Below are 26217 nucleotides of genomic sequence, written 5' to 3'. Positions count from 1 at the left end.
TGGTTAGAATGCACTGTCGCAGGCTAATTCTGCTGATTGCCAGCAGTTCGGCAGTTTGATCCTGAACGGCTCAAGGTTAATTCAGCCTTCCATCCTTCCGAGGTGGGTAAAAATGAGGACCCAGATTATTGGGGCAATATGCTGATTCTATAAACCGCTTAGAGAGGACTGTAAAGCAGTGTAAAAAGTCTAAGTGCAATTGCTATGGCCTTTTTTTACAAGAATAGAATAGAATAGAATAGAATAGAATAGAATAGAATAGAATAGAATAGAATAGAATAGAATAGAATAGAATAGAATAGAATAGAACTTTTTATTGGCCAACTGTGATTGGACGCACAAGGAAAGATACATTCAAGAATTCTAAGGTACAACACTTAATGATAGTCGTAGGGTACAAATATAAATCGTAAGGATACCAGCAACAAAGTTACAGTCATACAGTCATAAGTGCGAGGAGATGGGTGGTGGGGACGATGAGGAGATTAATAATAGTGCAGACTTAGTAAATAGTTTGACAGTGTTGAGGGTATTATTTGTTTAGCAGAGTGATGGGAAAAAAACTGTTCTTGTGCAGCCATTGGAGCCTTTATGATGTGAGAGTCTAAAAGGTGAATGAGTGCATCACCCAGAAAAGGGGGTGTTCCGCCACAATAAATAAGGAAGCAGAGGCAGCAGGTAGTTCCAAGAGCAATATGATACAGTATAGGCACAAAAATGGCAGAGCTGGCATAAGAGTAAAACAAATAGATAGTGTCTTACAGGGGGTCCAGGGAGACCCTGCAGGCCAGTGAAACCTCGATGACCTTTCTGTCCTCTGTCCCCTCGATCACCATTGTCCCCTTTGTCACCACGAGGACCTTGGGGACCCTTAAATTAGAAAACATAAAATAAAACAAAATAAGAATAAAACACAAGGGTACAATCCAGCTAAAATTAAGTCTATATCTAATGCTTTTCAAATCAGGTGTTAGCAATATGCGCCATTTCTCATTGACTTCAGTGAAATAAGACTACATGCCATCAATTCCCTAAATGAATATCTATAATAAGTATCCCTACCTCATACACGCTCTTTGTGGTTACACAGCTGCAACATCATTTACTTTTTTAAAACTATATTTCAGTGGTGGTGAAGGTGTGGCAGAGGTGACATTCAGAGCGCTCTCTGTGGGCACCCACGCTGTTGTCCCAGCTCAGCTCCACCGTGTTTCTCCATGGCATTTCTCACCATCATTTGCAGGGAAACAGAAATTTCCTGCAGAGCTGCAAGTGTTGTGATGCCCTGCCTCCCCACCAGTGTTTGATGCTCCAGCACACGTGTGAGTGTATGTGCTCATACACGGGTGTGCAACATGCAGTTTCCGCACTTGGTCTCTAAAAGGTTCGCCATCACTACTATATTTCATATCAGTAACATATCCGAGTGTGTGTTGTACATGCACTGAATAGTGCAAAGCTGGTCAAAATGCAGATTGATATGTATTGAGCAAAATATCTGTTTAGATTCTAGACAAGTTCCATTTATAATAGTGGATTTTTCCTATTGGTTTTACTCTCTGCATTCATTTATGGTGTATATAAATACATATGGAAAATTAAAAATTTGCCATGAAGAATATTTAAGAATGTTTATTTAAGAACCTAGAACTAGATACAGAATGGATGAATCTAATGTGAATAATTAATATATTTTAATTGCTACTTTATTTTTCATGAGTTTCAGTTACATTGAGCTCTAAAATACAGATATACGAAGCTTGTACTGTTGAGTTTATTTTTAACCAAAAGTACAACTATTTTTCAAACAATTAAGATTTTCATTAAAAGAAAACGTAGTGAACATACGTGTAAACCTCGTTTTCCAGCACGGCCAGGAGGACCTACTGGGCCTCGTGAACCCTGCAATGAAATGAAAAGATGGTTTCAGATAATTTTAGATAATGAAATTTACTGAACAAACAGTTTTGGAGTCTCGAAGCCATACATTCCCTTGTTATTTGTTGCAGAAGGAAAAAGTAAATTTCAGCTTAGAGGTTAATGAAAATAAAGTTTTTTATTTATTAAACGTATTTATATAGCTGCTCATCTCACAAAATGTGACACTGGGTGGCATGCAACCAACGGTGTCACATCTATTAAAAACACTTTAAAAAAAGTTTAAAAGCAAGATAGAATAGAATAGAATAGAATAGAATAGAATAGAATAGAATAGAATAGAATAGAATAGAATAGAATAGAATTTTTTATTGGCCAAGTGTGATTGGACACACAAGGAATTTGTCTTGGTGCATATGCTCTCAGTGTACATAAAAGAAAAGATAGGTTCATCAAGAATCATAAGGTACAACACTTAATGGTAGTCATAGGGTACAAATAAGCAGTCAGGAACCAATCAATATCAATATAAATCGTAAGGATACAAGCAACAAAGTTACAGTCATACAGTCATAAGTGGAAGGAGATGGGTGATGGGAATGATGAGAAGATTAATAGTAGTGCAGACTTAGTAATAGTTTGACAGTGTTTGCAAGATTGCCAGAGAATATCGATCTAAATACAATACAACCATCATGCAGGATCCCACGGGATCTCCAAGGTTGATGCTGACCTTAGAGATCCCTAAAATTGATCCACAGAAGGGATCCATGGAAGCCAGATTAAGAACCTATGCCTTGGAGCATTCATTCATTTAGCATTTTAATTACACAGCTGCTTTATATAGGATCTTCATAGAGGATGCACAGTAGAGCTTGGCCAATGACACATCCAGGCCATCTAGGAAACTATAGCAGCAAATCTACTAGCCAATAAAATATTACTTAACACAGAAACGTTAATAGACATTTATCAGCTATCTCATTTCATGGCCAGAATTCTTCTTTCATGATATATGTCTTAAGAAGGATAAATGACAATGGGAACTTGATTGTATGATCAAGAGTTCTGTCAATGAAATGCAAATAATAAAAGGGAACAGCTATACTTACTGGTTCACCTCTTTGTCCCGCATCCCCTGGAGATCCAACTGGCCCTGGGGTACCTGGAATGCCCTGAGAACCAGGAAGTCCTGTAGGTCCAGGCTCACCACGATCACCCTACAACAAATACCATTCCAATTCTACAATCAGATAGAGATCATTTCCAAGTGCATATCTTTATAAAGACAAAATTACGCATTTTGTTCTATTATACTGTTATTACTAAACTGGTACTGTGTACTACAACTAGCTATATATATAGCTGGAAAGGATCAGCAGAAAGCCATGAGATAAAACCATATCAGCAAAATAGTCCAATAAGGACTAAACACGTTTAGTGTGTGTTGGAGAAAAAAATTATCTGGAACATCAAAAGGAAGGGATCCAGGAACCTGGAAAAGAGAGTTGCTGACTGCTGGATTTCTGAAGGGGAGCAAACACTGCAAGATTTTTACACGCCTCACAGAATAATTTGCCTTCACACGTAGGAGCTATTCTTCCCTAATGAGTGCTTATGAAGAAAAATTTGACTCTGGGAGAAAGAATGTGGGAATATTAGATTTGGATTTCAAAACCTGCCAGTCAATGTTATTATAAAGCATGTTGATTATTACTGTCTTGTTATTTTAAGTGTCAAGTTTTTCTGTCTACACTACTCTGAGCCATTGGGAGTAGAGAGACATAGAATCTTTAATAACAATAATGATAACATTTTATTGCATGCCTTATTCTGCTAATTTAACATACGTGCTAGTCGTTCCCGACTCTAGGGGGCGGTACTCATCTTTGTTTCAAAGCCTAAGAACCAGCACTGTCCGAAGACGTCTCCGTGGTCATGTGGCTAGCATGACTAAACACCAAAGGCGCACAGAACGCTGTTACCTTCCCAGCAAAGGTGGTCCCTATTTTTCTACTTGCATTTTCTACGTGCTTTCGAACTGCTAGGTTGGCAGAAGCTGGGACAAGTAACAGGAGCTCACTCTGTTACGCGGCACTAGGGATTCGAACTGCTGAACTGCTGACCTTTCGATCAACAAGCTCAGCATCTTACCCACTAAGCCACTGCGTCCCTTAATTTAGCTTAGTTTCCAATATATTATATGCCACATGGTGAATTATAATCTTTTTACTCTTATCCTTACTAAAATTATACTCATGAAGACCCAAAAGAAATAGACTAGACACATTTATACTTCTGCTGTAAAACTGGGTTGTTTTAAAACATTCACCCTTATTAAGAGTTCTGACAGTGAGATTGAAATATAAAGGGCAACATAAGAGTCTAAATCAACAAAAAAACCAACAGCTTTACTCACTGAAATTTTAAACTCACTTACCCTTTCACCAACAGCTCCATCTCGCCCAGGAGTGCCATCATTACCAGCAGGACCCTAAGTTGAATGCAAAATGGAAAAGGGGATTAAGTGTGACATCAGATTTGTCCTAAAATAATATTTTATACATGGAATTGCCTTTGAAAAAGGCTTGGAATTTACAAAATAATCACAGACATATAAAAGGAAACTCCGGTGATCAAAGTCTAAGGTGTGTTGATAATATTAAGGATTATATTCATATTGCTATTTCATGAAAATGCAGCAATATTTTTTTAGTTGCATTTTTGAAGCTACTAAAAACAACTAGATTATAATAACCAATAGAGAATGGCTTACAATACTTGCCATTTTTAAAACAATTAAGCCATTGGCCTCTTGTTCAAGCTCCTACATTTTATAGCCTAGGTAGTGAATAGGCAACCAGTAGCTTTCGGCTGAATTTCGAAGCTCGACTACAAGAGAACATTGAAAACCTTCAGTAGCATCTCTATGCATATTTCCTTCAGTCAAAAATGAAAGAGAGGAAAAACTGAATGCCAGAAAGATGGGGAGAAACAACATGTCCAAAAAGAGAATAGATGATACCAGCCACTTTAGCTCTTCCGTACTACTTCCTTTAGTTCCACCAACAGTGAGGCCTCTAACAGATTACCCTCCCCCATTACTTCTACTGAGACACTTTCAGTAGAAAAAAACCTGTTCACATCTGGGACTGATTTTCTTAAGGCTCAGTGTGATAAAACTACATTTTCATTGAAAAAATATCAGTTCTGGAAATGTATACATTTATTCACAGCAGTTATTTGAATCCATAAGGTTATTAATGCATTCTTATGTCAAAACTGCCTATGAAAAACCACTTACCTCTGGCCCTGCTTCACCCACTGGCCCAGAAGCACCTGGAGGACCAATAGGCCCAGAAGGACCCTTGTCCCCTGTTGGTCCAGTTGGACCTTGTTTTCCAGGAGTTCCCTGGCATGAAAAGAGAGACCATGTCAATGATTAAAACCATGGATGATTATTATGTATAGCAAAACAGTCAGACATCAGTTTAAACGGGCCTCAATCATAGCTACATTCTTACAGCCTTAAAACAGGATAACAGAATAAAAGAGTTGGAAGGGACCTTGGGGGGGTCTTCTAGTCCAACTTCCCTGCTCAAGCAGAAGACCCTATTTCATTCAAAACAATTGGCTGTCCTTCTTATTAAAAGCCTCCAGTGATGGAGCATCCATAACCTCTGAAGGCAAGCTGTAATACTGGTTAATTGTCCTCACTGTTAGGAAGTTTCTCTTTAATTCCAGATTGCTTCTCTCTTTGATTAGTTTCCATCCATTATTTCTTGTCTTGCCTTCTGGTGCTTTGGAAAATAGGTTGACTCCCCTCTTCCTTGTGACAGCCCCTCATACTGTTCTCATTTTACTCACAGTCCTTCTTTTCACTGGAGGTGAGCAGACTTGAATGCATAGTCAAAAATGCCAGTTGTGGCAATACTCACTGCAGAGCCTGGCAGACCAGGCATGCCCCTCTCTCCACGCTGGCCGGGCATTCCCACAATACCTCTCTGCCCAGTAGTTCCAGATGGACCTGGGGGGCCATCAGGACCCTGGAATACACAAGTGACAAATTGGCTTAACTATCAACCTCTAACATTTACGTTCGACCAGGGTGTCATAGTTTAGCATTTGAGCTAATCAAGAAATAGCAAAGATAAAAAAAAACCTGATGCCGCTGAAAGCTTCAGCTGTAATGTATGTTTTTTGTTCCCTTGCTCTAAAAGAAGCGGTTTAGGAGGAAAAGAAATTGAAAATAAAGGCTCAATGACCCTTAGCATTTTGAGTTGAAATCAAGGCTTCCCTCTACTCTTTCCCAAAGATCATGGCTACCGTATCTTGGCTACAAAAATCCAGACAACCACCTAGAGAGCAGCAAAAAAAAACAAAAAAAAAAAAACAAGGTCTAACGCTCAGCTGCTATCCAGGGCCTATGCAGAGTTTGTCTGCTCAGACCCTCCCAGCACTTGTGGGTTACAATAAAGAATGTTATTTTCTTTAGCTTTAATACAGTGTCTTCATTTTAAAAAACAGCCGGGGGGTGGGGGGTGGGAGGGGAAACACATGAATTAGAATGAAAGAGAAAAAAAGTGCAGAAAAAAAAGCAGGAGTTGTTATGTCAAAAGAGAATTAGAAACATTAGGAAATAAAAAAGGGCAGCCATGTCACAGATTAGAAATATCACCATAAGAATATATTCTTGTAGGCTTTGTAACTCCTGGTAATGAGATAATTTTGGTTCACTTCTAAAGGTATATGAATAACTAGATTCTTGAAAAAAAATCAAGAAATAGTTTAAAATGGAAAGTTTCCTTATTTTGTTTGCAAACATAAGCTTTTCTCTACTTCCCAGTCTCTCCTTCAACTTACATGTTGTCCATCTTCTCCTGAGTCTCCTTTGTCTCCAGGACCACCAGATGGTCCTGCTGGACCTCTATCTCCTACTCGACCATGACCACCAGGATCTCCACGAACACCTGGAGGACCTTCTTTCCCTGGTTCACCAAGAGGCCCAACTGGACCAGGAGCTCCCTGAAAAAAGAAGCTTCTGTTAGAAACCGAGTGGTCCATGATATAATTTCTTTTCTTTATTGCATTTAACAGCATACTGCTGCTCTAGAGCATAGCTAGAATACCTCCTATTTGATCAGTAGTCTTTCATTCTTACGCTGATCACTTCCAGACCTGATCCAAGCCTCAGAAAAAACGTATTATATATTTCTAAGTTTTCTTCATCTTGCTTTTCTAAGAAATAATCATGTTGCCTATGTTAAATGCACTGAAAATATAATAGATTGCCATGTCCAAGGAGCTGCTGATACAGTTCTATAGAGGAACTATTGAGTCTGTCATCTGCACCTCTGTAACTGTCTGGTTTGGTTCTGCAACCCAACAAAACAGACACAGACTTCAGAGGATAATTAGAACTGCAGAAAAATCAATTGCTACCAACTTGCCTTCCATTGAGGACCTGTATACTGCACGAGTCAAAAAGAGGGCTGTGAAAATATTGACAGACCCCTCACATCCTGGACATGAATTTTTTCAACTCCTACCCTCAAAACGACGCTATAGAGCACTGCACACCAGAACAACTAGACACCAGAATAGTTTTTCCCCGAACGCCATCACTCTGCTAAACAAATAATTCCCTCAACACTGTTAAACTATTCACATTACGCTGCATTACTATTGCTATTGGTCTTCTCAACATTCCCATCACCCATCTCCTCCCACTTGTGACTGCATGTCTGTAACTTTGTTGCTTGCATCCTTGTGATTTAGATTTAGACTGATGGTTTCCTAGTATGATTTGATTGCCTATTGTACCGTATGACTGTCACTGGATGTTGTGCCTTGTGATTCTTGATGAGTGTATCTTGTCTTTTTATGTACACAGAGAGCATATGTACCAAAGACAAATTCCTTGTGTCCAATCACACTTGGCCAATAAAGAATTCTATTCTATTCTATTAGATTATTGTCAAATACTCCCTAATACAAATCTGTGTATGACCCCAATATTCACATACTGTAAATAATTTTATTCTTTTTTTAAATTTGGATTTTAATATTACTGTTTCTTATCCCTTTCCTAAAATATTCTCAAGCAGTTCAAAAACCACAATAAAGACTCAGTTACTTACTACTCAATATGACAATACACATACAACACTTACTTTTTTGCTTAAAATGCAAGATAGTCCTTAAAGTTTTAGAGTTCCAATAATCTTTTTGTACAGTCTTGAACCAGATGAAAGAATTCATCCCACCTCTAAATATAGTGTTTCATGCATTCAAAGTAGAATTTCCTTCCAAATGAAATTGCATTTTAGCAATATCTATCTTACAAGATATGTATTGTGCAGCATTAGCTCTATCCATAAACTATAGCATGTAACATCTTTATTGATATTAATACTGGTATCGTCTTTTCCCCTTAGAGCATATACAAAGAGAGTTAAAAAATCTGCAAGTGGTTGGTCACAGTGTTGCAAATGAAACTCCAATCCAGTTATGACACTATGTTCATCAACTTGCAGATATTTACCCACCATCTGTGGATGCCCATGTTTCTACCCTTTTAGTCTTATGACCCTCCTGCACTGAGTGAGGGACAATAACTTGGCCCGGTAGTTCTCAATTTTTTCTCCATGGACCCCCTTTAAATACTTTTTGTGGCCACGTACCATGTCCACGGACCCCCAAGACTCAACTCAAGATTTAAATCATATTCCTTCAAGCGTTTGCAGACCTCCTATGATGACACTGCAGTCCCCCCGGGGTCCACAGACCATAAATTGAGAACCATTAACTTGGCCTAAGAGCACCAGCACAGCAGTAGTGGCGAAACCTTCTCTGTATAATTCATAATCTGCTATAACACATTGACATATTATCTCAAGGGCTGGAAATCTGCAATCCTGAATCTCTAGTCCCAAACTCCCCACATCCATTTTTTGGCATTGATGAATGGAATTTGTAGTTCAGCAATACCTGGAGGATAGATTTTCTGCCTCTGCCTATTTTAACACAAAATGGGACCCAAATAATATTAATAAAATAATTTGATCTTTGATATGTTTGCATTGTTTTATGATACTTTTTTTAAAATAAAATCCTTACTGTAATATATCTAATTAAATGTCTAACGTACTGTAGGTCCTGGGGGTCCAACTCTTCCAGCAGATCCAGGAAAACCTGTAGCACCCTAAAAATAAATAAACATACATGGGACCTAGCAAATATTAATATGTACTATGTTGACAAGCATTCTTTATTATATAAAGACTTAAACATCATGTCTGAAATATAGGTAAAGGTAAAGGTTCCCCTCACACATATGTGCTAGTCGTTCCCGACTCTAGGGGGCGGTGCTCATCTCTGTTTCAAAGCTGAAGAACCAAGACGTCTCTATGGTCATGTGGCTGGCATGACTAAACGCCAAAGGCACACGGAACCCTGTTACCTTCCTACGAAAGGTGGTCCCTATTTTTCTACTTGCATTTTTTACATGCTTCTGAACTGCTAGGTTGGCAGAAGCTGGGACAGGTAACAGGCGCTCACCCCATTACACGGCACCAGGGATTCGAACTGCTGAACTGCCGACCTTTTGATCGACAAGCTCAGTGTCTTAGCCATTGAGCCACCATGTCCCTTGTCTGAAATATACAAGGGCGCTAAGAAAGTCATAGACATCCCAATCAAAATCAAAGCTAGAACTTTACTCATAGGAACTTTGCTCAATCAACTTACAGGGGGTCCTTTTGTACCACGGCCTCCTTTGAGTCCATGAACTCCAGGAGGGCCCTGAGTGGAAATAAGAAAAAGATGATTAATATTCAGCTGCCGCACTGAATGATAGAAAGTAGAATTTTATTTCAGTGAGATTTTTACTTACTGGTGGACCATGAGAACCTGAAAGACCTTGAGGTCCTGGGGATCCAGCATCTCCTTTCTGCCCAGGCTCCCCAGGTTCACCTTTCACACCAGGTTGACCATCAGGGCCCTAGAAACATTCAGAAAAATGATCGATCCAGTTCTTTCATCTATTCCAAGCCTATGTTATGAATGTTATTTTTAACTGATAAAAATGTTGTTGTTGTTGTTGTTTTTAAAAAAGGCCCAGCGTACACGTCGTATTTAAGAACCTTGCAACATAGTTCTCCTTCTCTGAAATCACAGGTTCAAAAAAAAAAAAATAGGTCAAAGAAACTGCACACCTGAGGGCCAGCAAAGCCAACTGGGCCAGTTGGGCCATTTTCACCACGGGAACCCTAGCAGGAAAAAAGAAAGAAAGAAAGTGGGTTCCAAAAGAATGTTAAAAACATACAATTTTTGCTATTTTTTATGATGTAACTTCAGCAGTTCATGATTTATTCTGGTAAAAAATGAACTGGTTGTAATGCTAGATACATCTACACAATATGCTTTGAGGAATCAACTAAAGGCATCAATAATCACACAATCATATACATATATAGATGATCTCATTAATATATTTTAAAAGTTTCAATCATCTTTTGGAAGATGATTGGAATTCTACTGGCATTCTATAAATGCTAGAACAGGAAATCTGACTTTTCCCAAGAATATATGGTATGAAGAATTATGATGCTTTAATATATGATTTAATTGATGCAAACCATCCAATATTTTAAAAATATTATACAGTTACATTCAAAATGATGTGTCCTTTTATAAATTGATAGGCAGCCATTATTTTTTTAAATTAGCAGTTTTATGGAAAGAGAGGAGAGAAAGAATGAATGAGTGGGAAACAGAAAAAGCAGTGAAATTTTTTTTTCATTGTGCATAATAACAATACCAACATCCAACTTATAAAAATACAGACAATGTGATTCTTTACTTACAGGATTTCCACGAGAGCCAGCAGGGCCAACTAAACCTCGAGGACCAGGTTCACCCTTAAATTAAAAAAAAGGCTATGAGATATTATCATACATCACCCTGAAGAATTGTACTATAACATAATAATAAACCCACCATGTAGTTGATAGTTCTACTAACTGTTTTACCTTTTCACCAGCCGCACCTGCAGGGCCATTTGGGCCTAATGGACCTGGGAGACCCTAGGAGACAATCATAATTCCAGTAAGACAAGCAATCTTTCATGGTTTGTACAAGCTCTTATTTTTTTTACTTTTTTTACTTTCTTCAGAAAAGAAAGCCATGCTGATCCACTGATATTTATGAGGTTAGGCTAGAGGAAGAGCTAAAAACCCTAATAAATCAGAACAAAACTTTATTTGGAATGGAATTTGGTGCCTTTAAACTCTGAGCTTTGGGGTTGGTTTCTGAACGTTTCGTTACTTGGTTTCGAACCTGACCTGATGTAATCTCCTTATCACAAGACCCCATCACAAGATTCACTGATGACTTACAGTTGACTCATCACAAGACCCTCACTTGACATATCCACACCTGAAGCCATTATAAATAGAGGAACACTGACACTAACATCCCCTAAACTCCACCGAACATGTTACCTATCCTGGCAACGAAATGTTTGGAAACCAACCCACAAGCTCAGAGGACGAACCTCCACCCTCATCCCCCACCCGAGCTACAGATATTCGCCACTATTGCAACCTATTAGTTATAATATCTCATTAAGATCCAGCACCAGAGGTGGGTTTCAGCAGGTTCTGACAGCAAAAATTTTGAGTAGTTCGGAAAACCGGTAGTAAAAATTATGACTGGCTCCGCCCCCATCTATTCTCTGTCTCCCATGTCCCAGCTGATCGGGATGAAATGGGGATTTTGCAGTAACCTTCCCCTGCCATGCCCACCAAGCCACGCCCACCAAGCAATGCCACACCCACAAAGCCACACCCACAGAACCGGTAGTAAAAAAATTTGAAACCCACCACTGCCCAGCACTATTAGCAGAAAAAGAGGACTTTCCACTTACTCTGGCCCCATCGTTGCCAGCTGTGCCTTCGCCTCCTTTTTCTCCTATGCTGCCCTGAAAAAAGCATGAGGAAAATTCAAGTCACTTATAAATAATGATATAAAGATGTAAGGTTGTGTAGAAAAGAAAAGAAAAATCCTCCTACAGAAAAGAAAAGTCATGGACATTTCTAAAAAGCTCACCCGATCGCCCTTGGGGCCAGGTGTTCCAGCCAGGCCTCTCTCTCCAGGCATTCCCTGAAGACCAGGTGGGCCTTGATCTCCTGATGCTCCTGAAGGGCCTGGATTTCCCTGAAACAAAGGGAAAAGGAAATTAAAGGGCAGGAGGTAATTTTGGGGAAAGGAACCAATTTGTGGACCTGTCTGTCTCTCTACTTATCTATTGGACAGGCCCTGGTGGCAATTTTTAAGGTGGGTGCATTTTCTCATCTCCAGAATACACGAATGCCCTGTTAGGATGTACCATAAGGAATCACGTTTCTTCTAAATTGAAAAATAGCTCAGATTTCTTCAACTTGTGAGCCATCAAAATGCAGCTCATCAGCCATAAATAGCAACACAATGGTGTTATATAAACTGTGGCTTAACCAATGTTTTGTTGTCTGAATGTGGTCGTTCAGCAGAGTTATTTCAGAATGGATCTCAATTAGATCTGTCTCCTAAAACACCTGAAAGGTGTCAAAAATGTTGTAAATTCATACAATTGAGGATCACAGACCTGATTTGTTTGTCAATGTATGTATAAATGTGAGTTCTCTCTCTCCATTTTAACCCTTTTATTATCAAAATAAAATTGGGAACAAATGTAATATGAAATAAATCCACAGGAAAATGATTGTAATACATCAAAATACCATCACTTATATAATCTCATTGATATATTCTTTAGAGAAACTCTATTTTGATTAATGTATGTTCTCCATATTAGTAAATAAACAAAAACCCCTAGTTTTGCTTTATTCCTCTCTTGTATTTTTAATTAAAAGTCAATGCCTCTCTGCCTTCTAGCAACTGGACGTAACTTTTTTCTGAAATGCAATCTTCATGATATGATTAAACAGAAACAATTCCTTCAGAACTAATTGGATCTTTCTTGCTCTCTAAGCCTTTTAAGGCAGAAAAGGAGTGAAATTAGTCTTGGCATAATCCCAGCTTGATTAGTGAATTCATTTGACCTACACATTTGCTAAGTACTATTTTCTACTCTATATATAACGTTAAAATAAACTTGTCAACCATCTTAAAATAAAGTTAATGAGATCCACAAAAACCTTGTGCTGTACAAAACTGATTTTGTTCTTTGTGTGGGCATCCACTTAGAAATTCCAGATTTGTTGGGTAGTCTGGGAAGATGGAAAAACATTCCAGAGAAAGACAATGGCAAGCCACTTTTCTAACACTGCCCCCCCCCCAAAAAAAACCCTTCATGGATGCAATTGCCAGGAGTGAAGATTATTTTAAGAATGTCCATATCTCTATTTTACTACTTGATTGGATGAACACTGCTATAAGCATTCTTCTGCATCATCCACTCTCTCTCTATGAAGACCAATGGTCCATGCAAACATGCATACCCAGTTGTAGTATATATGGCCACTGCTTACCTTTGGACCATCAGGACCTTGACCTCCAGCCATACCCTTTTCCCCCTGAAGACCAGATGATCCTGGGTTTCCTCTTTCACCTGGATGGCCACGCTCTCCCTGGAAATAGCATTTAAAATAATTTAGTGATTGCAAATATAGTTCCATCAAACAAGAGAATTCATTCCATATATGCTACAAATGAATTTTACAAAAAAATGTTGAAAGATCAACCTGCTGACATTGGCAACATTTTTTTAACAGAATATTGAAAACTGCCCTTCCTCTTTAAGGGATCCTGATCTGATGGTCTTTATATATTTTGAATTTCAACTTGAACTCAGTGAAGATGGCCAGCCAAGTTGTGGATCAAAATACTGGAAAGGAGCAGGTTGCCTGGAGATGCTATCTTTGCAGATTTTGTACAACAATCTCAAATATCATATAAACTTAACACTTTCCCCTAATTGCTATAAGTTGTGGAGGTGTTGTTACTCATTAAACTGTAACACATCACATGGTTGAAGATATTGCTGGGGTGTCTTCTGATGAACTTTCATCTCAGAGCTAAGTGAGTCTAAATAAAGCTAGTACCTGAATGGCAAGCACCCAAAAATTACACATGCAATGCGATGTACCCAGCACTGAAATATATAAAGCAATATAAGCTAAGCATACTGATTAATAAACAGAAACAAACGGCTAACACAGTGAGTTCTAAAATCTGTGAAAGAATAGAGTCCCATTAAAATGAAAAATCATTCAAAGTATTTCAGATAAATATAAGCCTAACATTGCACAGAAACTTGTTTGTTTGTTTGTTTGTTTGTTTGTTTGTTTGTTTTGCCTATCAGAGTTCAGGGAGAATGTGTTTATTGTAATGAATTCAAACTGTAATATATGCAACTTCCCTCAGGGATTTTTGCAACTCACTATTATAATATGCATGGTTGTTTTTCGTCTAAAATTAATTTTAAAAATATTCTTATAATTTGCTCTGAAAAGTCATTATTAAGAAATCAAACTTACCCTTGGACCTAAGGGACCTAGAGCTCCGGGATCACCAGGAACACCCTAAGACAATTATTAAAAAGAGAGATAAATTATTGCTAACTATATACAGAGAGAGGAAGAGAGAGAATTAGGGACTAATTAATGGTGATTTTAAAAATATAGCAATGGTGCCAAAGATAGTAAGCTGTCAGTTCTTCTCACTCTGTTCCTATTCATGAATACCGTATAAAACCAACTACATTGGCAATTTGCAAAAAGTTATCCCTTAGTTAGGAAAAGGAATTGCAATGCGTAGAGAAAGAAGGGTACAATCACAGATCTTCCAGAATTACAACACAAAATCAGCAGCTGAAGCAATATTAAGTATAATAACTCAAAAGTACTGTGATAATAAATGGATGGATGGATGGATGGATGGATGGATGGATGGATGGATGGAAGACAGAAATTAGGCTTTGTTGGCACTGGGCAACAAATTATGAAAAAGGAGATCCATGTTACTGCCATATCTTATTACTGATACAGTGCTTGTCCCCATTAATAAAAGTTCCCAGTGCAATGGGAGCTTCTCCTTGGAAAATATGCTATGACTTCAGTCTTTAAAAAAAAATCTCAGCAAGGAGTGTGAGGGAGGTTAGAAGGCAGGGAAGTTAGTAGTATCTAGCTAATGTTCTTCCATGCTATCAAAGAATTAAAGGAAAGTTCCTAAGATGATTTGAGACATTTTTTGTTGCCCAGATGTCCTAGACATCCAAAGGCCCACAATGTCCCAATAATGCCTTTCCAGAGAAGAGGGACTGGTCTAAACTGTTCATGTGCAAGAAGCTGAACCACAAACGCTCCCTATTTGCACCCCGGCTATATCTAGGAACATCTAAACAGGAAGCAAGGTCATCATAGTGATTACTACATTGGGACTCTGGGGTTTTGCTGTTGGTTGTTGAAATATCTTCTCCCTTTGTTCCTACAGCCAGATGAATTCAGCAACTGGAATGTCTTGGTACCAAGGAAATAGGAAGTTAAATAAGTAATTAGATTAAACAACAAAAAATGTCTTCTACTTGACATTTCTATGGAAGGGAGGGAGGGAGGGAGGGAGGGAGGAAGGAAGGAAGGAAGGAAGGAAGGAAGGAAGGAAGGAAGGAAGGAAGGAAGGAAGGAAGGAAGGAAGGAAGGAAGGGATTTTCTGTAATTGTGAGGACAAAACATCTTGACATTTCATATTTTTAATTACATTTTCTGCTTTTCTCCATCAATCTGGACATGTTTAATACATGTTATACACATTTGACATCCCCTTCCCCCATGGCAACATATATTGTCTCAAAAGCATCACAACTTCTGAGGGGAAAAACAGCTGTAGAAATATTTATTTATCTTATTTCATTTCTACACTGCCCATCTTACTGATAAAGTAACTCTGAGTGGCTTAACAGTGCTAAAAAAATGTAAAGGAATGGATTAGTTAAAAACAGGCAAAATTAATCAACCACGCAAAAACCATTACAAAACAGTTACCTGATCACCTGGTTTTCCCCCTTCTCCTGGAGGCCCTGGGGTACCGGGTAAACCCTGCAAGGAAATAAATAAACCAAAAACAAATGGTCAGCATATCTTGGACTATATGTTGAAAATACTGCTTGAGTGGTATTTTAATTTGAGCACAAAGAATAATTCATAAGTAATCCAAATATGTGGTGGTCATTACTTTGGCAGTTATTTAATTAAATTTGTTTTTACTCAAAATAATAACAGCCCAAAAGCCCTGGGATGGCTTATATTGAAAACTGATTTCAAAAAGACTCACCTGAAAACCTGTGGGACCTGGAGGACCTTGTTCTCCTCTTTCTCCTGCTGGTCCCTACACAAAACAAATGTTTTTAACATCATTTCACATGGTACCACGACAGCTTAATCATACACCTTTCAATATTTTGACGCAATAATAGGAAGATGTTGTTCTTTTATTATTGCTCCCCCAAACTTACTGCAATTTGGCTGCTAATATTGACAGAGTTGAAAAGTTAATTTGACTTACTGCTTTATTTATTCAGACAATTTCCCCTTTGAATCTATATGATTTTAGATATTCGGTTATTATGACAAGCAATTAAGAATGGTTTTCCTTTTCTCTAAACCAATTTTTTAATGTGTCAGCAATTAACAGAACAAATAAGATTAACCATCTGGGTTGCCAGTATCAATGTCCTATGTTTCTGTTCAAAATTTAAAAAAATGAATGTATCTTTTTCAATATTTCAGTGGAGGGGAGGGAATGTCCCTTTTTATTATTTTTATAGCATGTGTGCCTTAACATATGTGGCAATTCATATGGATGAAGTGAAGATGCCTTTGACAAAAGAACTGAATAGTAAATCTTCTGCCTTTGTATTTCAGCAACGTGTCTTATCCTCCAATAGTTCTCTACCCCATCATGAAATATATTTGTCTCATCTTTCCTTCTACCTACTACCATGCCTTTTTTAAAAAAATGAATTTACCAAAGAAATGACCATGCATTTATAAGAATGTACAGAATATACGGGACTCTTATTCTGTTGGAATTTCAATGCCGTTCAAAAGCATTAATTTTGAATAATATTCTTTCACATCAAAAATGTTCAGACAGGACTTACATGGGGCCCAACAGGACCAGCGGGGCCAACTTCACCATCTTTTCCAGGTGCCCCCTAAAATGGTATAATAAATAAAGTTGATTTAAGGTGGCATATACATGTAAAAGCTCATGCACTATAAATGCTATGGTTTAGAATTCTAACAAAAAAATTATACTTACCCTCTGTCCTGAGACACCAGCATTTCCTGCTTCTCCAGGTTTTCCAGGATCCCCCTATTTAAATATATTATTAATATATTATTAATCATATTATACAAATTGGTAAATATGGTCAAACTCTAAAGCACAATACTTACACTGCTCCCTTTTGGTCCAGGAAGACCCATGCTGCCTGGCTGGCCTCTAATTCCAATTGGACCTGCAGGGCCTGGCCGACCATCTTCTCCTGGAGCACCCTAAGGGAACATCTAGCATTTAGTCTTGTGTGGGTGTATTCGTGTCTGTGTGTAAAATTGGTTACAGAATCATCAATGCAGGATGCAAACAGATCAGCATGGGATCTTTCAGGAATTTAAATTGGAAAGATGGAAATATGCATCACAAAATGGTAAGTTTGTTTAGCAGTTCAAATGTTTTTTTATTTTTTTATTTATTTATTTACATTTATATCCCGCCCTTCTCCGAAGACTCAGGGCAGCTTACAGTGTGTAAGGCAATAGTCTCATTCTATTTGTATATTTACAAAGTCAACTTATTGCCCCCCCAACAATCTGGGTCCTCATTTTACCTACCTTATAAAGGATGGAAGGCTGAGTCAACCTTGGGCCTGGTGGGACTAGAACCTGCAGTAATTGCAGGCAGCTGTGTTTTAATAACAGGCTATCTTACAGCCTGAGCCATCACGGCCCTTTTTTGTTTGTTAGTTTGTTGTTTGTTTGTTAGTCCATAGCTGTAAAACATGCTGGGATAATAATCCCAAACGCTATTAATTTTGATTATAGGTTATATGACTAAAACACTAATTACACAGATTGACTCCCTCCATTTTGGGAAAAATAAGGATAAGGCTAGGAAGTGCCCTTTGAATTATTCTAGCTCTACATACCATGTCATTTATGTAACTCAACAGCATATGTTTTTATTCTAATAATACTCTATAATCTTAAGAGTTTCTCAGAACTACAAAAAGGATTAAAAGTATTCACAGTAAATTATGTTCCTGTTCCTATATTGATATCATTGTTCTAAAACTGATTATTTCTAGTATTTTTTGACTGTAATCAACCCACACTTGACCTATGCATCTTCTAATTTACATACACGTGATCCTCAGTTTATGACCACAATTGAGCCCAAAATCGATGTTACTAAATGAAACATTTGTTAAGTGAGTTTTGCCCCATGTTACGACCTTTCTTGCCACAATTGTTAAGTGAATCACTGCAGTTGTTAATTTAGTAATATGGTTGTTAAGTGACTCTGGTTTCCACACTGACTTGTCAGAAAGTCACAAAAGGGGATCACATGACCTCAGGATGCTGCAACTGCCATAAATATGAACCAGTTGCCAAGCAACTGAATTTTGATCACATGATTACAGGGATGCTGCAATGTTGTAAGTGTGAACAACAGTCGTAAGTCCCTTTCTTTAGCACTGTTGTAACTTCAAACAGTCATAAAATGAACGGTTATAAGTTGAGAACTACCTCTATATAATTTAAAGTTTCAGTTACACAGAACATCAACATTATGGTTAAGTAAACCACTCAAACTGTTGGCATCATCATCCAGAAAACCTTTCAAGTTGGGTGTACATCTGAAACAGGGAAGGGGACCGAAGGAAATAACTTTCGGAAATCTGATGTTCAAGGCCCCAGATTAATAGTTTCACTTTGTATAATGTATTTGTCTGAATGTGTGCATAGAGAAAACAATAAAATTGAAAAGACAAAAGGAATTGGGGAGTTTAAATTCAGAGCTTCTCACCCTTTGTTATTCTGACAATGTCCTCGTGGTTTGCCTCTGGCAGCTAAACATACAAAATCTCTGATTTTTGGTCTCTAAGTTTTATTTGCTCCGGTAGCTAATGATATTACAATTCAATCTTCACCATTTAAAGTTTAGTTTAGTTTAGTTTAGTTTATTTAGACTTTTATACCGCCCTTCTCCCGAAGGACTCAGGGCGGTTCACAGCCAAAGTAAAAACAACACAATATATACAATAAAAACAATAATAAAAATCTTATTAGACATCAGGCCAGATTAAAACTATTAAAACATAAAAAACCCCAAATTAAATCAAAATCTTAAAACTGCTAAAAATTTATTTTTAAAATTTCTATGCCAGTCCTGCGCGAATGAATAGGTAGGTCTTCAACTCGTGGCGAAAGGTAAATGTTAATTAGTTACATTATCATTTAATGTTAATGCAACTAATACTAAATGTTAATTAGTTGTGTTAAGCTACAGTTTATTTATTTATTTATTTATTTATTTGATCATATTTATATACCGCCCTATCTCCCGAAGGACTCAGGGCGGTTTACAGGCACTTAAAAAACACATAAATACAATATAAAAACAATTAAGAAACTTATTCTAAAAGCCCGATAATTAAAAATATAGAAATAAAACCCAATTTAAAACCCATAAATTAAAATCTAACTCAGTCCTGCGCAATTAAATAAGTATGTTTTAAGCTCGCGGCGGAAGGTCCGAAGGTCCGGAAGCTGACGAAGTCCGGGGGGTAGTTCGTTCCAGAGGGTGGGAGCCCCCACAGAGAAGGCCCTTCCCCTGGGCGCCGCCAGACGACATTGCCTTGCTGACGGCACCCTGAGGAGTCCCTCTCTATGAGAGCGCACGGGTCGGTGAGAGGTATTCGGTAGCAGCAGGCGGTCCCGTAAATAACCCGGCCCTATGCCATGGAGCGCTTTAAAGGTGGTCACCAAAACCTTGGAGCGCACCCGGGAGGCCACAGGTAGCCAGTGCAGTCTGTGCAGGATAGGTGTTATCACGGGAGCCACGGGGCTCCATCTATCACCCGCAGCCGCATTCTGGACTAACTGTAGCCTCCGGATGCCCTTCAAGGAGCCCCATGTGAGAGCATTGCAGTAAGCCAGGCGAGACGTCACGAGTGCGTGAGTGACCATGCATAGGGCATCCCGGTCCAGAAAGGGGCGCAACTGGCGTACCAGGCGAACCTGGTAGAACGCTCTCCTGGAGACGGCCGTCAGATGATCTTCTAGAGACAGCCGTTCATCCAGGAGGACGCCTAAGTTGCGCACCCTCTCCATCGGGGCCAATGACTCGCCACCGATGGTCAGCCGCGGATTTAGCTGACTGTGCGGGATGCCGGCATCCACAGCCACTCTGTCTTGGAGGATTGAGCTTGAGCCTGTTTCTCCCCATCCAGACCCGTCGGCCTCCAGACACGGGACAGCACTTGATAACCGTTGGGGTGGTCCGGTGTGGAAAAGTACAGCTGGGTGTCATCCGCATACAGCTGGTACCTCACACCGAAACCACTGATGATCTCACCCAGCGGCTTCATGAGATGTTAAACAGAAGGGGCGAGAGGATCGACCCCTGCGGCACCCCACAAGTGAGGCGCCTCGGGGCCGACCTCTGCCCCCCTGTCAACACCGACTGCCGCCGGTCGGAGAGATAGGAGGAGAACCACCGATAAACGGTGCCTCCCACTCCCAATCCCTCCAACCGGCGCAGCAGGATACCATGGTCGATGGTATCGAAAGCCGCTGAGAGGTCTAATAGGACCAGGGCAGAGGAACAACCCCTATCCCTGGCCCTCCAGAGATCATCCACCAACGCGACCAAAGCCGTCTCCGTGCTGTAACCGGGCCGGAAACCGGACTGGAACGGGTCTAGATAGACAGTTTCATCCAGGTGTAAGGGAAACTGATATGCCACCATACTCTCTACAACCTTCGCCGCGAAGCGAAGGTTGGAGACCGGACGATAATTACCTAAAACAGCGGGTCAGGAAGGCTTCTTAAGGAGGGGCCTCACCACCGCCTCTTTCAAGGCGGCCGGGAAGACACCCTCCACCAAAGAAGCGGTCGTAATCGCCTGGAGCCAGCCTCGTGTCACCTCCTGAGTGGCCAGCACCAGCCAGGAGGGGCACGGGTCCAGTAAACACGTGGTGGCATTCAACCTACCCAACAACCTGTCCATGTCCTCGGGAGCCACAGGGTCAAACTCATCCCAAACAATGTCACCAAGACCACCCTCGAGCGTCTCACCTGAGTCACCACAATTTTGGTCCAACCCGTCCCGAAGCTGAACGATTTTATCGTATAGATAACCGTTAAACGCCTCAGCACGTCCCTGCAGCGGGTCATCCCGCTCCCCCTGGTGAAGGAGGGAACGAGTCACCCGAAACAGGGCGGCTGGGCGGTTATCTGCCGACGCAATGAGGGAGGAGGCGTAGCAACGCCTCGCTTCCCTCAATGCCACTAGGTAAGTCCTAGTATAGGACCTCACTAGTGTCCGATCAGCCTCTGAACGGCTAGACCTCCAGGTGCTCTCTAGGCGTCTTCTCCGGCTCATCCCCCTCAGCTCCTCGGAAAACCAAGGAGCCGGTTGGGACCTGCGCCGGGTCAGAGGCCGCAGAGGCACGACACGATCTAAGGCCCCCGCCGCGGCCCGTTCCCAGGCCGCAACAAGTTCCTCAGACGTGCCGTGAGCCAGACCCTCAGGAAATGGCCCAAGCTCCGTCCGGAACCTCTCCGGGTCCATCAGGCGCCTGGGACGGAACCAACGTATCGGCTCCGTCTCCCTGCGGTGTTGGATGGCGGTCAGAAAGTCCAGGCGAAGGAGAGAGTGATCTGACCATGACAAAGGTTCAATGACTATTTCCTTTAAGTCCAGATCTCTCAACCACTGACCAGAGATAAAAATCAGATCGAGTGTACCACCCCCAATGTGGGTAGGGCCATCAACTACTTGAGTCAGGTCCAAGGCCGTCATGGAAGCCGTGAACTCCCGAGCTGCTGTCGATGACGAGCCGGAAGATGGCAAGTTAAAGTCCCCCATGACTAAAAGTCTGGGGGTCTCAACTGCCATCCCAGCAAGCACCTCCAGGAGCTCGGGCAGGGCAGCTGTCACGCAGCAAGGAGCCAGGTACGTGATCAGCAAGCCCATCTGACATCTATGGCCCCACTTCACAAAGAGGGATTCACACCCGGCAATCTGAGGTACAGTGGTCTCCCTCGGCTCCAGACTCTCTCTAATCACAACCGCCACCCCCCCACCCCTACCCTGGGCTCTCGGCTGATGGAATGCACGGAAGCCTGGCGGGCACATCTGTACCAGGGGCACGCCCCCTTCTGCGCCCAACCAGATCTCCGTAATGCCTATAAAGTCCGCGGCACCCCCCTGAATAAGATCATAAATTAGGGGGGCCTTATTGGCCACGGACCGTGCATTGCACAACATCAGCTGAAGGCCCAGGCTCTGAGGGTCAGTTAACCTCAGTTTAGTAAATTTATACCTGAAGTAACTATTAAAGAAGATTTAACTTTTGAAAATGTTTACTTTCCAGTGAGTCTTGAATCCTGATGACTCCCTGCAGTTTTCTTGATGATATATTTTGGAAGTAGTTTGCCCTGCCAAAGTCATTTGATTGGCTTCCATGCCCAAGGCAAGACTAGGATTTGGGGGCTCCTAATTTCTAGCTTGATGCCTTTAAAAAACCAGTCCCATGACCTCCTTCACCAGGTTGGGTAGTCAGATAAAATGTTCTCCTTTTCTTCATGAGAATTGTTCTCTAAAGCAGGGGTCTCCAACCTTGGCAACTTTAAGCCTGGTGGACTTCAACTTCCAGAATTACCCAGCCAGCTTTGCTTTGCTGGCTGGAGAATTCTGGGAGTTGAAGTCCACTAGGCTTAAAGTTGCCAAGGTTGGAGACCCCTACTCTAAAGTAGCCTTGTTACAGAAGGAAAACAAGAATAAGGCTATCAAGAACCAAGATCCCACTCAGTTACTTTGACTTTCCAGTTAAATAGGTCTAGACACAAGTCAACTAAATTCTCCCAGAAATGTCTCATTTTACTTACCAAGGGACCAAGTTTTCCTTCTGGACCTGAGACCCCTGGATTTCCTGTCAGACCCTGTAAAAATAACGTATTATAAAACAATGTGATTTCTGGCACTCGGTTACCATTTTCATCCAAAAAGTACACCTATTCATAAGATTAATTCATAAGTTATGCAAATTTATGCTATTTTATAATATTTGGCATCTACAGTCCTACATTTTGATCTAAATGATATTAATATTTATACAGTGCACTCTCATAAATTAATCAAGACTTGTGGATCTGAATAGCCCTTTCCATTTTTTAGACAGGTTCAGTCTGGATGTATAGAGTAGGATTATTATTCTTTCTTTACCCTGGCACCTGGCAGACCAGGTTCACCCATGCGACCAGGATCCCCTTGGCTTCCTTTAGGGCCTGAAGCCCCCGCAGGACCACGTTCCCCTTGAGCTCCCTGAAAAGGAAATCAAAAGCAAGATCACTCTGTGGCATTTCACGTATAATTATCCTGTTTCCCCAAAAACAAGACTCAACCAGAAAATAAGACATAGCATGATTTTTCAGGATCCTCGTAATATAAGCCCTACCCCCAAAAATAAGCCCGTTAAGATTGTCAGCCAGATGGATGCATTTAGTACCGTATTTTCCCCAAAATAAGACCTAACCAGAAAATAAGCCCTAATGTGTCTTTTGGAGCAAAAATTAATATAAGACCTGGTCTTATTTTTTGGAAAACACAGTAGAAGTGTGTATTGAGGTGGAAGTGATTTCAAGAGTATTTGGGTTTTGTTTCCAAATAATTTCTGAGCTACCCAATAACAGCTCTTACAGAACAATGTTTTTCAGGCTGAGTTATTTCGCTAAGAAACATGCATCAAGGAAGCAAGATCAACCAAAAGCAACATAAACAGATAGGGGTTTCTTGGCTAATTTCTAAATTCAAAATGGCCTCTCTTAAATCCCCAATGGCAACATCATTCTACCAACTGAGGTACCCCTGTGAGTGTTTGTTTGTTTTTAAATGGAAACTTTCTGAGAAGAGAAAATAGGAGATGACATTAAATTCCTTATATGATGCACTATTTTGATTTTGATTACATTTCCCGAATATACGTACTATTAAAAAAGATCTTAATAATCCTTGTACTCACCTTTGGTCCTGGCAAACCATCAGATCCTGGAAAGCCACGGTTACCAGGAGGACCCTATGGAAACAAAAGTAGGTTTTTTTTTATGGAGTGACATGTATGATTTATGCTTGTGACATTTAAACTTCTTTTTACGTTTAAAATAGTGTTTGAAATACATTGTATTTGGAGAAAAAACGTTCAAAGAATAAAAATTGCCAAAGGATTACCAATAGACCCCTCTGAATCTGAGAGGTGTTGATGAGCCCACTTCTTAGTGAAATCTAAGTTTATCCAGGATCATTATCCATAAATGGCAGTAAAGTCTGTTCCTCCTAGTGATGCTGCTGACACTGCCCGCCTGCCAGGGCAGTGCTGAGCTGAACACAGACCAAACTGACATCAAACCCAGGCAACAAGCCAGTGGATCATTTTTTTGTGTGTGGCAACCAATAGATCTACAGTATAGCCATACTGCAAATACTGATTATGCAAGATGGCATTTTGTCAGTCTGAAAAATGGATCCTGCTCTTATGGGAATAACACTAGGAAGATGATAATGATGATGATGATGATGATGATGATGATGATGATGATGATGATGATGATGACAACGATGATTTAAATGTATAGCATAGGATATGCAGAAATCTGATTATAATAATGATAATTACCATGATACAATTTTTCATGACATTGTTTATTCTAGTTAATAAAAAACCTATACTATAAATAAAATTGCAAAGAAACCAAAGAAATTTTAAAAGTGAATGCTTGCCATGCAGATATTTAGAAACCAATCACGTCACTTATTTAAATACTGGAAAACAAGCATATTGAACAAATGACATTCTTTCTCCAATTAAAAACTAAGAAGGAACAAGGACGAAAACCACTTTTCTCTGAAATTCTCAAACAAAATGACATTTTGCCATGTGATATTTATGGATATGGCTAAATTTGAGGGTTGTTTTTTTTTTACAATAATTACATGACATGACCATATCACACCAAATTTCCCATATGTCCATTTTTAAAAATGGTTTTGCTGTTCTGAAATTTATATACATTTTTTGCATTATAAAAACTCAGTTGAATCACTTTAGGAAGTTCAGATCCTATTAGTTCAGATATTAGGGTGACTCTAGCAACAGTTTTTGAACTACCTTTGGAGGAAGTTGCTAATTTGATCCAAATTATTCAAAAAAACATTTTCCCCTGTGATGAATTATTACCAAAAAAGATGGAAAGGTGAAGTATGCTATTTTTTCCTTTACTCTTGAAGTCATGCATGCCTTTCAAAAAATCTGATAATATTTTCCTACAAAGCAATGAACTGAGTTAGAAATCTAGCAGTTTCCTTTGAAAGGACTACAGTCAAGATCCAAACCATTATTTGCCACCATAGTTGGACTTCTTTTGGATATTCCACTTTAAATGCAAAACTAAACAGGGCTATTCCCAAGATAGCTCACCAGGAAACTACTGAGATTTTTTTCCCCTTATTATTCTTACCCTTTCTCCAACAGGTCCAGGAATACCAACTGATCCTGGATCACCACGAGGACCTCTTTTCCCTTCTTCACCAACAGGTCCAATTGGTCCTTGGAGGCCATGGGGACCCTAGTGAAAAACATTTGCACTTATAAAGAAAATGAACAAGACCATCATTCAATCATGCTGCCATTGACACAAGACAAATACAGATGTCCCATTTCGAATCCAATTATATTTCTTGAAGGTTTTGAAAATATATCATTTCTGCAAACATCCTTTTTAATGCTTTTTTGCAGGTTTCTATTCGAAAAATATAGCTTTTTAGAACACTGGCAAAATTTGCATTAGTAGAAATTAATTCTGCAATAAGTTTTGGAATAATAACTGAACGATTGAATAGTGAATAGTGATTGAACTAGTCAAGGGTTGACCTTGACAAATAGTTTATTAGATGAATATGGATTTTCTAGTGTTGTAGATACTTATGAAATAGATATAAACAACTCTAGGTCACCTCCACAGGAGTTTGCAGATGAGACAGCAGTGATATCATCTG

General features: G+C 39.8%; 1 protein-coding gene across 1 annotated transcript in view; it reads right to left on the bottom strand.

Annotated features, from left to right (window-relative positions):
* Positions 1–26217, bottom strand: part of COL5A2 (collagen type V alpha 2 chain) — a 201578-nt gene that overhangs the window by 14841 nt on the left and 160520 nt on the right. Inside the window, exons 23-48 of the mRNA XM_058188949.1 lie at positions 25680–25787; positions 24188–24241; positions 23392–23490; positions 23055–23108; positions 17337–17435; positions 17200–17253; positions 17039–17092; positions 16210–16263; positions 15921–15974; positions 14418–14462; positions 13410–13508; positions 11989–12096; positions 11807–11860; positions 10911–10964; positions 10746–10799; positions 10095–10148; positions 9773–9880; positions 9628–9681; positions 9029–9082; positions 6742–6903; positions 5817–5924; positions 5183–5290; positions 4319–4372; positions 2991–3098; positions 1849–1902; positions 763–870 (exon numbers count right to left, since the gene is read on the bottom strand). Of these exons, the coding sequence (XP_058044932.1) occupies positions 763–870; positions 1849–1902; positions 2991–3098; positions 4319–4372; positions 5183–5290; positions 5817–5924; positions 6742–6903; positions 9029–9082; positions 9628–9681; positions 9773–9880; positions 10095–10148; positions 10746–10799; positions 10911–10964; positions 11807–11860; positions 11989–12096; positions 13410–13508; positions 14418–14462; positions 15921–15974; positions 16210–16263; positions 17039–17092; positions 17200–17253; positions 17337–17435; positions 23055–23108; positions 23392–23490; positions 24188–24241; positions 25680–25787 (2016 nt within the window). The remainder of the gene's footprint in view (positions 1–762; positions 871–1848; positions 1903–2990; positions 3099–4318; positions 4373–5182; positions 5291–5816; positions 5925–6741; positions 6904–9028; positions 9083–9627; positions 9682–9772; positions 9881–10094; positions 10149–10745; positions 10800–10910; positions 10965–11806; positions 11861–11988; positions 12097–13409; positions 13509–14417; positions 14463–15920; positions 15975–16209; positions 16264–17038; positions 17093–17199; positions 17254–17336; positions 17436–23054; positions 23109–23391; positions 23491–24187; positions 24242–25679; positions 25788–26217) is intronic.

The sequence above is a fragment of the Ahaetulla prasina genome, chromosome 1, assembly GCF_028640845.1.
Source record: "Ahaetulla prasina isolate Xishuangbanna chromosome 1, ASM2864084v1, whole genome shotgun sequence".
Classification (NCBI taxonomy): domain Eukaryota; kingdom Metazoa; phylum Chordata; class Lepidosauria; order Squamata; family Colubridae; genus Ahaetulla; species Ahaetulla prasina.
The sequence above is the reverse complement of the archived record's forward strand: the minus strand, read 5'-3'. Positions and strand labels throughout refer to the sequence as shown.